Source organism: Periplaneta americana, chromosome 15 (genome assembly GCF_040183065.1).
Source record: "Periplaneta americana isolate PAMFEO1 chromosome 15, P.americana_PAMFEO1_priV1, whole genome shotgun sequence".
In the NCBI taxonomy this organism is placed as follows: Eukaryota; Metazoa; Arthropoda; class Insecta; order Blattodea; family Blattidae; genus Periplaneta; species Periplaneta americana.
Window position 1 is genome coordinate 55,604,615 of NC_091131.1, and position 11,441 is coordinate 55,616,055.

The 11,441-nt window shown below is 40.4% G+C and overlaps 1 protein-coding gene across 1 annotated transcript in view; it reads right to left on the reverse strand.

The window, feature by feature from the left end:
• The window catches only part of LOC138714980 (talin rod domain-containing protein 1-like), a 14,058-nt gene extending 3,473 nt beyond the window's left edge, over nt 1-10,585 (reverse strand). Inside the window, exons 1-4 of the mRNA XM_069847319.1 lie at nt 10,457-10,585; nt 7,121-7,277; nt 4,082-4,294; nt 377-586 (exon numbers count right to left, since the gene is read on the reverse strand). Of these exons, the coding sequence (XP_069703420.1) occupies nt 377-586; nt 4,082-4,294; nt 7,121-7,277; nt 10,457-10,566 (690 nt within the window). The 5' untranslated portion in view covers nt 10,567-10,585. The remainder of the gene's footprint in view (nt 1-376; nt 587-4,081; nt 4,295-7,120; nt 7,278-10,456) is intronic.
• Nucleotides 10,586-11,441: the final 856 nt, after the last annotated feature.

Here is an 11,441-nt window from a genome sequence, read left to right on the forward strand (position 1 = left end):
TAACAAGTAATTAGGAGTGAAATAATATACATTCGCAATGTTAAAAGTCAAATATGGCGTAATTAAGAAACAAGAAGTAATTTTATTAGCGAGGAAAGAATGTACCCAGGTGGGTAGCGAGTCCAGTATTGATACAGAGGAAAAAGTGAAAAATTCGCTGTGATTCCTTATATAAGATAATAATAATTAATAATAATGGCTTTATTTAACCTGGCAGAGTTAAGGCCGTAAGGCTTTCTCTTACACTCAACCAGGAACTGCTTTGTATAAATTAGCAACATGATCTCGGAATCATTTTACTCGTTTCAGAGACTGAAAAAGGTACACAATAGTTATTCCTTTTTGTTAATGTTACTGTTTCTCCTCGTACTGGTACCTGGCATGCTCTGTAGTTAGTCTCCGTGGGTCTGTCTTTGAGGAACTTGATGCTGCCGCAGAAAGTGTTAACTGCTGCTGCAACACTCTTCAGACAAAGTCGAAACTGTTCTCTCAAATTCTCTTCAGGCGCTTCGTCAGCGGCCTTTAGACAGCTGTCTGTCAGCACGTTCGCTCCTTCAGTAACACTGATACAGATGTCTGTGAGTTGCTGAAAGCAATAGAGTTCTGGACTTTAAGATTGTGAACATATATTTATGTACGAAATAATATTTAGACCAGTGGTTCCCAAACTTTATGAAGGCGTGACCCACTTTTGGGGTAGACTTTTGTTTGCGAACTCCTCACTACTGTATTGATACTAAACCCCACTCGAAAAATACAAATCCTGTAAAATGGAAAACATCAATAATTTTACTCAGAATACCTCTTAAAGAACGATAAAAATAGTAGTCTATATGGTGCAACAATGATACGAAATATTACGGGGTTCCCACAGACCTTGAAAGTCAGGGAAATTAAAATTGGTCAGGGAAATTGCTTTTATAATGTGAGTCGGTGAATTTTTGTGAATTTCACTGAGTCAGTGAAAAATATGTTTCTCAGTTAATAAACCTACATGAAGGAAGTATTGTTTCACAGAGGAAAGTATATGATGCAATTAGATACTATGGATCTGTACAGAAGGTCCGCACAACAGAGAAGATGTTGAACTATGTAAGAAATTCTCGAAGACGCTATGAAGAGTATCTTCAAAGATACAATTGTCACTAGACCTGACCCGGACTCGAACCCTGCCGTCTCTGTCATAGACGAGATCTGACTACTCAACCACCGCAGTGGTTTTCAGTGCAACTTAGTTTATTATTGAATGTGTCAAATGTAACTTAGTTTATTATTGAATGTTTCAAATGTAACTTAGTTTATTATTGAATGTGTCAAATGTAACTTAGTTTATTACCTGGTTGGGTTTTTTCCGAGGTTTTCCCCACCTATAAGGTGAATGTCAGGTAATCTATGGCGAATCCTCAGTCTCATCTCGCCAAATATAATTTCGCTATCACCAATCTCATCGACGCTAAATAACCTAGTAGTTGATACAGCGTCGTTAAATAGAAAACTTAACTTATTGAATGTATCAAATGTAACTTAGTTTATTATTGAATGTGTCAAATGTAACTTAGTTTATTATTGAATGTGTCAAATGTAACTTAGCTTATTACTGAATGTGTCAAATGTAACTTAGTTTATTATTGAATGTGTCAATGTAACTTGGTTTATTATTGAATGTGTCAATGTAACTTGGTTTATTATTGAATGTTTCACTAATGCAGGTTATCCTATGATCCGACGTAAGTAGGCCTAGGTTTTGATTTACACAGCATTCTGCTGAACACTCCCGTGAAGTAAGTCGGCTACCGTTTATATAAATATTATACATGAAAATGGCTGTAAGAGAGCTTACTGAAATCACCAAGGGACAAAGATAACAGCACACCTGGGGCTTGCTGTATGTACTATTAGTAAAGACACTGAAGCACGTGTTTCTCTTCCGTAGAAACGTAAAAACTCTTGGGAGTTGTTGATACGGTAGCGTAAACAAAACCGTGTAACCGGATGAGCAGGTCAGGTTGCGAAGCTTTCCCTTCTCTATCTTCACAGAACGTGGAATGTCCTTTTTAGTGTACAAGTTGCAGGTTGTACTTTAGTACTTTGTATACAGGGTGGAAGTGAAATATCCCTGCAGATTTCCAGAGCGAATGTAACAAAAAAAAAGTACCATATTGGTGGAAAGTTATAGTTTTCCCAGAAAAAAATATTTTTCCCCAAATGTTTAACACCCTCTTATTCGGTAACTATCGCGAGTAGAATCGTGATTTTTGTTCATATCAATAGACAATCTCATAAAGAATAATTTATTCCTCTGGCGTATTTCCATAGCGTGGACGGGTTTCGTGTAAATTTAATTTAAAAAACACTCATTTTAAGCCACTGAACAACGTCATAGTCAGGGAGGGAGGTGGGACGTAGTTCACTTAGGGAGACAGATCTGAGTTCACTGATCTGTTACATCTGTATTACGAGAAGAAAGGAGAGTGTGTTAGCGGCGATGTTGCCGGATTGCTGAAACTTCCAACTCATTTTCATAATTAACCGTGCATTTAATCACAAAACGTAATATAGATTTTCTATTCATTTAAGTGTACCCTATCGTCCCTTTCGATCTGCAGAATTATTTAATTTACACCCTATATATTGTAAATTAAACAGGATTAGGATTTTTTTTAGCAATATTGTTATACCATTATGTTAAGTAAACGAGTTCGTATAACGGAGTTCGCGTTCGGTCTGTATACAATCACCCCTCAAAGCTCCATAAAGTCTGTAAACTCTCTGCTCAGAAAGAAGCCAGCTGCTTGTGAAACTCTCCTGAAGCTGCATGGCAGACTAGAGATCAGAAGTGAAACGTTGACTTGACTGTTAAATGATTGTTTAGCAGTTCAGAAAAATATCTCACAGAGCGATAGATCTGGACTGTATGGTGGGTGGGAAAAATCTATCACCCGAATTACTACTGCGTCTTGGCAATTAGCGACATGTTCTCTGAATATTGCAAAGCATCAAAACAACATCCCAGGGAAACATTCCGCAACATTTGTTCCTCTTTTTTATTGTGCTTAGTATAGGCCTAAAGAGAAGGTATTTTGTTGCCGCGCAACACAATTTGGATATTTTCACGTTATTAGCGTAGGTCTACACGTCTTAAGCATCCTTGGTAACGAAACAGTAGCTTAGGGCATGTTGCCTGTCTGTGTACTGCGATTGCTTGTGAACTGTTGATCGGTTTTGTATTTTTATTATTTATCGACGCTGTATCAACTACTAGGTTATTTAGCATTGATGGAATTGGTGATAGCGAAATGGTATTGACAATACAGGGTGAATAATAAGTAAGATCATTAATTTCAGGGGGTTATTCTTTGAGATATTTGAAACAAAAAAGTTTAATAAAATTTGTTCGTTATTGATTTCTTTTCGAGATAAAAATGGTTTTATATGAAATATTTCTTAGCATGCTTGGGAAAGCCATTGATTTAATTCTCAATATGCTCAGTCAGTTTAAGAGAGCAGTGTAGTATGATAATAAATGAAGAGTCCACTGCAAGAATGATGGATGTCATTTGGAATACATTTTGCAGGAAAGGCAATTGAAAGTTTGAAATGCTTAGCGCTCAAAGCTTAACTGTGATTTTCCGATCATTACTGCACAATGACTATCAGTGGTTTTTTCTATATTATTGGGTTATATTACGACGCTGTATCAGCATCTAGGTTATTTAGCGTCTGAATGAAATGAAGGTGATAATGCCAGGGTCCAGCATCGAAAGTTACCCAACATTTGCTCACATTGGGTTGAGGGAAAACCCCGGAAAAAACCTCAACCAGGTAACTTGCCCCGACCGGGATTCGAACCCGGGCCACCTGGTTTCGCAGCCAGACGCACTGACCGTTACTCCACAGGCTATCAGTGTTAATGCCATATAACTCTCTATGTACATTCTATATGTCTTAAGCTATGCATTGACAGTCTTGGTTCATTTTCGACAAGAAATTGACATCCTCATTCTTGCAGTGGACTCTTCAAATGCTTGAAAGAATTTTAGTTTTGTGCTTCAAATGTCCAGAAATTGTTTATGTGGCTCACCAAGGCGGTGACGGTGTGCAAGCGGTAGGTCCTCAGCATGCCGGTCTTGTGTTCGATCTCCGCCGCGGCTCTGCATAGCTGGTAGCGGTCAACAGGCCCAGGTATTTCGGGGGTACTGCCCTCCTGCAGCACTGCTAACAAGTAGCCAGCGTGGGCGCAGCACTCGGTGAGAGACACCACCAAGTCGCAGGTCTCCTCGATGCAGACGCGGATCTAGGAAGACCACAACCACCAACACAACCACCATCTGACTCAATTTTCAGAACAACGGTCTGCTTATCTTAAGGTACGGTCACACGTCGCTACTTTTGCAGCGCTGCAGTACAAAAAACTGCGCAACTCTCGTACTGCGACGTGTGAACAACGGTGCAACTCGATAAGTAGCGGCTGCCGAACCTGCTGCCCGCTACTTTTTCATGCTGCGCGCAACTTAAAAGTAGCGACGTGTGAACAGGGTTCTCAGGGTTGTAGCCGCAGCATTTTTGATATCGGTTTTGTTGAAACTTTTGCTGCGGTTGCAACCAGTGTTGCCACCCAAATGTGCCAATGATACTTTTATTGTTTGGATATATTTTAATGTTAGATGTGATGAAAATAAATTATTTGTAGCAGTTATTAAATACACAACATAGTCTAAGCATATTTGCTGACGATATAATTCATTTTTTTTTTTTTAATTTTCTGTATCGTGGTTTCAAACAGGAGGGTTGCCAACATTGATTACGTGAATATGCTGTTGGTTATCATTTAAATATATAGGCGTTTTTAAAAGCTTTATAGTAAAAATAATGCCAATTTCTGAATATTAGTTAGTACAGAAAAGCAAATAATAGATAAGGAAGCTTTCGCATGAGTTTCTTAATAATGCGACTATAACCACAAAATGTATATTGAAAAGTCAACACGGAGATGGAAACCTGCAGCATGACTACGGCTGCAAAAGTAGCGCTTTGTGTGTGAACAGACTCGCAACCTCCAGTTGCAACTTTTGCAGCATTCGGGTTGCGCAGCACGAAAAGTAGCGTGCAGCGCGCTACTTTTGGCTTACGTGTGAACACGGCACGCAACTTTTGCAGCTGCAGTACAAAAGTTGCGCAGCAAAAGTAGCGACGTGTGACCGTACCTTTACACATCCAGGATACCAGGCTACTCCACCTAATACTTTGCGATTTACTTTACAAAATACTAGGATACTCCTCTAACACAACACCATCTGACTCACCTTACAAAACAGCGAGTTACTCGCAGTACCCAACACCACCTGACTCACTTTCCAATACACCAAGGCACTTAACTTACACCATCATCTGACTCAATTTCCAGAATAACGGGCTACAGACCATACATAACACCAGGTGACTCACTTTCGAAACAACAGGCTACTTACTTCACACAATACTGGGCGTTTCTTCTTCCACACACAAGGCTAATCGCCTTACACAATATCTGGCGACTCATCTTTCAAAACATTAGATTACTCACATTACGCAACAGCTAGCGACTAACTTTACACAGTCCAAGTTGATTCGCATAATACAGGGTGATTCAAAAGTCTCTTGACATTTTCCTGATATCGCTAATGCATGGATTTCTTTTATAGATAATTGAAAAGAATGCTCACCATACAAGAAAGAATAGCAGTCGTTTCAGCTCGACTACGTGGAATGACCTACGAACAGGTCCGGCAAGATTTCGAGAGAAGATTCAGGAAACCAGGGCCTAGCAGGCAAGCTATCAGAGATCTGGTAAACAAATTCCAACGAACTGGCAATGTTGCGGATGAGGAGCGTTCGGGGAGACCGGCTAACTCCTGCGGGACAAAATTCCGGCACATCCGGCGACGCTGATATAACCTCTGCAGTTGCGAGCGTCGTTAAATAAAACATAACATTTAACCACTTCTACCAGGAGACTGAGCAGGGAGCTTGATGTTTCACAAAGCACTGTATGGCGTACCTTACGCTATACCTTGAAAAAACGCCCTTATCACATCCAGATACTGCACAAGCTTGAACCTGAGGATTTTGCAGCTCGACAAGCAATGTGTTTTGACTTGTTGGATGCAATCGAAAATGAAAACTTGATGAACAATGTGCTGTTCAGTGATGAAGTAACATTTCATACATGTGGTCACGTGAACAGGCACAATTGTAGGATTTGGGCAGAAGAACAGCCAAACGTGATCCACGAGTGGCAACGGGACTCTCCGAAGGTAAATGTCTGGATGGGGATGACGAAGACACAAATTTACGGACCGTTTATGTTCGCAGAGCGAACAATTACAGGGAATACCTACCTTGATATGCTACAACACTTCTTGGTACCGCAGCTGGAACAGGATGGAATAACAGATATCGTTGTTTTCCAGCAAGATGGCGCACCACCCCATTTTGCCTTAATTGTAAGAGAATACCTCAATAAACACTTTCCCAATAGGTGGATAGGTCCTGCTCTGGATAAGTCGTGGCTCACCGAGAATTTGGCCTTTGGCCGTCCCGCTCTCCAGACTTGACGCCCTTAGAATTTTTCGCTTTGGAGGTTCATTAAGTCTAAGGTGTATCGAACACGGGTTGACACCCTATACCAATTACGACAGCGAATAACTGCAGCAGCAGACGAGATCACGCCCGCTATGCTGAACAAAGTGTTCCGGTCTACGGAAGAAAGATGGGGGCTCTGCCTAGACGTAGAGGGAAACCACATTGAAATGCACTAAATGTAGTCTTTGGTATAGTATGTTTCAGGAACTTTTGCAATTACATGCCGTTTTCCATTAAAATGTCAAGAGACTTTTGAATCACCACATGACTCACCTTAAGTAGCAACTGGTCATGTTACATAGCACCAGATGATTCGTCTCAAATACCAACTGACTCACTTTTCGAAATTGCAGTTCAATCACTTCATAGAATATAGCCTAATATGGCGACTCACCTGAGACAGCAACCGGCAACGTACGTTACACAACACTCGGTAAGCCACCTTACACCCCACCAGCGACTTCCCTCAGCACCGGAAGACACACCGACTCATGCTCACCTCCTGCATGCCCATGGCGGGATCCCTGTTGATGAGCGCCGCCAGATCCCGCAGCAACACAACTAACCCCCGGCTGCGCGACGCCACCGTCTCCCTACAACGCGCCACGCTCTCGCCGAACACGGACAGACTGGCCGTGCGCACCGGACGGGTGTCGCTGCAACAGATATGAACTGGAATTCGAACCCGAGTCTGCGACCAGCGAGCCATACTACAGCAGGACAATATTCTCGCTGACCTGGAGTCCAGGATTCTCTTATAAATTGCCTCTCAAGTCACACAAAATACCCATTGTGACCTAAAATACAGGCTGTCCGGGCTAAAATTAAACAAAATTAGTAGTCTACTAGTGTATAATGCGAGAATTGTAAGTTACATTATAATTATTTTGTAACGTAAATCGCAATCGACAGAAAATCTCTCCGAGATTCGTTCTGTCGCACTTGGAAGGTAATTGTTGCGTCACCTGCCGTGCAAGTGCATTAACAGAACGAGGACAGCCATTTCTTTGTCAGTCAAGATGTAGAGGCCACAGCGTAAAGTGCAGTGCGTGCTGATTTTCCATCGATATAGCTAGTCATTTCAGCGCCGAAATCAACTCTTTTGTGGTAATATTCTGGTTTAAGATGATGGAGTTGTAGTTTGTAAATACGCAAACGGAGACACTTGTGAATAATGTCGTGAAATGTTGTATGAGGAACTTGCAATTCCCTACTAGCCAGTCTAACTTACGTGAATTTCTACCAAATGACTGACTCATCTGATCCACAGTCTCTTCGATCTTAGGATTTTTCCTGTTTTTGAAATCAAGCTTCCAGTCTCTCGTAGAGCTATATTCCACTCGTAAGTGGATTTGCGTGTGAGAGGATTGACATTCCATTCTTTTCGTGCATTCCGCTGAATACGTGTAATTGATTAAATTTTGCAAACCAGAGCACTCACTGCACTTTATGCTGTGGTGTCCACAACTCTACTGAGAAGGAAACGACTGATACATAACGTATCATCATTCCGTTTCTGCGCTTGGGCTGCACGTGATGACTAAGGCCGTGACATCGGTATATTTCTATTAGTCTGAGGCGAACGAACATAAGACTCCGGTCAGAATGTAGTCGATGTTTGAAGTACAGGCAGCGGAAACGAATTTGATACACGCCTAAACAAGCACGTTCCGTGTTTTGTATACTATTACTGCGTATTATAAAATCAAGATAATACAATCATTGTATATGAGGGTTAATATCGGAAAGGTCTAGAGGTTGAGAATAAATGTTGGAAATCATACTTAAATTGTCACAAATGTGGTAAAACTTAAGTCTGAAAAGATTTTTTTTTTTTTATTTAGAGTTTTGCATTACAGTTTTAGAATGCCGAAAACGTAGGCCTATATGGCATACAATTTTGCTTTCCCTATACGTATTTAACTGTTACATTAATTTATTTATCACATCTATTCCGTATCTTATTTTTCTTGCATGTTGTTTGCCTGGTTTCGGTTCCTGCTGCAATAAACAACAATATTTATTTTCAAAGTTTCAAATGAAAATGATCACCGATTGTCGGATAGTATAACCTTGTATGCGGAAACATCGGCTGAAATCAAGGGCACTTGTGTAACATATTTCACATCATCAATTTCATTTCTACATCAAGTTTATAACAATCGCACTTATCATCTGATAAAATTTTTGCAATTTTGCATAATGAATTGAAACCACCGTTTTTTTGTATTACTGTCTGATGTAGAAATTAAATTGATAATATAACATATTTTACATATGCGCCCTTGGTTTCCGCCGATGTTGAACGCAGTTTTTCCGCATACCAGGTTGTACTATCCGACACTCGGCGGTCATTTTCATTTGAAACTTTGAAAATAAATGTTGTTGTTTATTGCAGCGGGAACCGAAACTAAGCGAACAACATGCAAGAAAAGTAAGGTACGGAATTGATGCGATCAATAAATTAATGTAACGGTTAAATACGGGAAATTTATCCTTTGAAGGGGTGGACAAATTCGAATACCTGGGAGCAACAGTAACATATATAAATGATACTCGGGAGGAAATTAAAAACAGAATAAATATGCGAAATGCCTGTTATTATTCTGTTGAGAAGCTCTTATCATCCAGTATGCTGTCAAAAAATCTGAAAGTTAGAATTTATAAAACAGTTATATTACCGGTTGTTCTCTATGGTTGTGAAACTTACTTTGAGGGAGGAACATAGGTTGAGGGTGTTTGAGAATAAAGTGCTTAGGAAAATATTTGGGGCTAAGAGGGATGAAGTTACAGGAGAATGGAGAAAGTTACACAACGCAGAACTGCACGCATTGTATTCTTCACCTGACATAATTAGGAACATTAAATCCAGACGTTTGAGATGGACAGGGCATGTAGCACGTATGGGCAAATCCAGAAATGCATATAGAGTGTTAGTTGGGAGACCGGAGGGAAAAAGACCTTTGGGGAGGCCGAGACGTAGATTTTTTTATTTTATTGGGTTATTTTACGACGCTGTATCAACCTCTAAGTTATTTAGCGTTTGAATGATATGAAGGTGATAATGCTGGTGAAATGAGTCCGGGGTCCAGCACCGAAAGTTACCCAGCATTTGCTCGTATTGGGTTGAGGGAAAACCCCGAAAAAAACCTCAACCAGGTAACTTGCCCCGACCGGGATTCGAACCCGGGCCACCTGGTTTCGCGGCCAGACGCGCTGACCGCCGAGACGTAGGTGGGAAGATAATATTAAAATGGATTTGAGGGAGGTGGGATATGATGATAGAGGCTTGATTAATCTTGCTCAGAATAGGGACCAATGGCGGGCTTATGTGAGGGCGGCAATGAACCTCCGGGTTCCTTAAAAGCCAGTAAGTAAGTTAAACACAGAAAAATCAAAATTGTACGCCATATACGTTTTCGGTATTCTAAAACTGTAATGCAAAACTCTTTAAAAAAAAAAAAAAAAAAAAAAAAAAACATCTTTTCAGACTTATGTTTTACCACATTTGTGACAATTTAAGTATGATTTCCAACAATTATTCTCAGTCTCACCAGCATTTTAGCCCTTTCCGATATTAACCCTTATATACAATTATTTTATTGTCCTGATTTTATAATACGGAATACTCGTTTACAAAGCACGGAACGTGCTTGCTTAGGCGTGTGTTAAATTTGCTTCCGCTGCCTGTACTTGAAACACGTCGACTACATTCTGTCCGGGGCGTCGTATGTTCACCTCAGACTAATACAAATATACCGATGTCATGGCATATCATCGCTGTGGCAATAAATAACATACCTGTCATCATCCGCATAGTTGTGTTTGTACCTACCTGGTGAGCAGCAAGAGATCGGCCACAGTCTGCATGCGATGCTGGCAGAGATCGCACGTGAGGGCCAGGGCTCGAGCCTCGGGCAGGCCCACGGGCTCCAGCGGCGCCATGCTGCCGCCAGCTCCGCGCTCCCAGAGACCAATGACCAAGAGCGGATGACAGCGATGACGGAAGCGACGCGCCGCACGCGAGCATAGGGGTGGCCAGCAGGCGTGCAGCCCTCGCCCCGCGCTGTCCTTCCGCAGGGTGTGGCCCCCACGGTCCGTCGCCCATCCGTGTCGCAGGTTGCTAACCCGCCTGTGTGGCGGGACGTCTGCACTGCAACAACGGTTAGAGTGTAATCTTTTCGCAATAAAGACCCGAACTCGAATCCCGGCGAGTGCAAGTGGTTTGTGGTGAATAAAGATAGTATGTAATGCTGAGCCAGATTTTCATACAGTACACTGTTTATCTTACAAGAATTCTACTATTTATGTTTCGTTATCTTCACTACCATCGTCATCGGCTTCCTTGTCGGAAGAACACATTCAAGTCCCAGATCCAAGTAGAATTTATGGATGGTAAATATATTGCATGACCACAATAATAATAATAATAATAATAATAATAATAATAATAATAATAATAATAATAATAATAATAATAATAATAAATAAAATTTAATAATTTTCGTCTGCTGTTGAACTGCAGTTGATCACGAGGGTCCAGAATGCAAATGAATTGTGCAACAATTATATAGTGTAAACAGTAAATTTAACAAAATATATTAACATTAGTTTAATAATAATAATAATAATAGTAATAATAATAATAGTAATAATAATAATAATAATAATAATAATAATAATAATAATATTTAATAATTTTCATCTACTGCTGAACTGCAGTTGATTACGAGGGTCCAGAATGCAAATGAATTGTGCAACAATTGTATAGTGTAAGCAGTAAATTTAACAAAATATATTAATATTATTGTAATAATAAT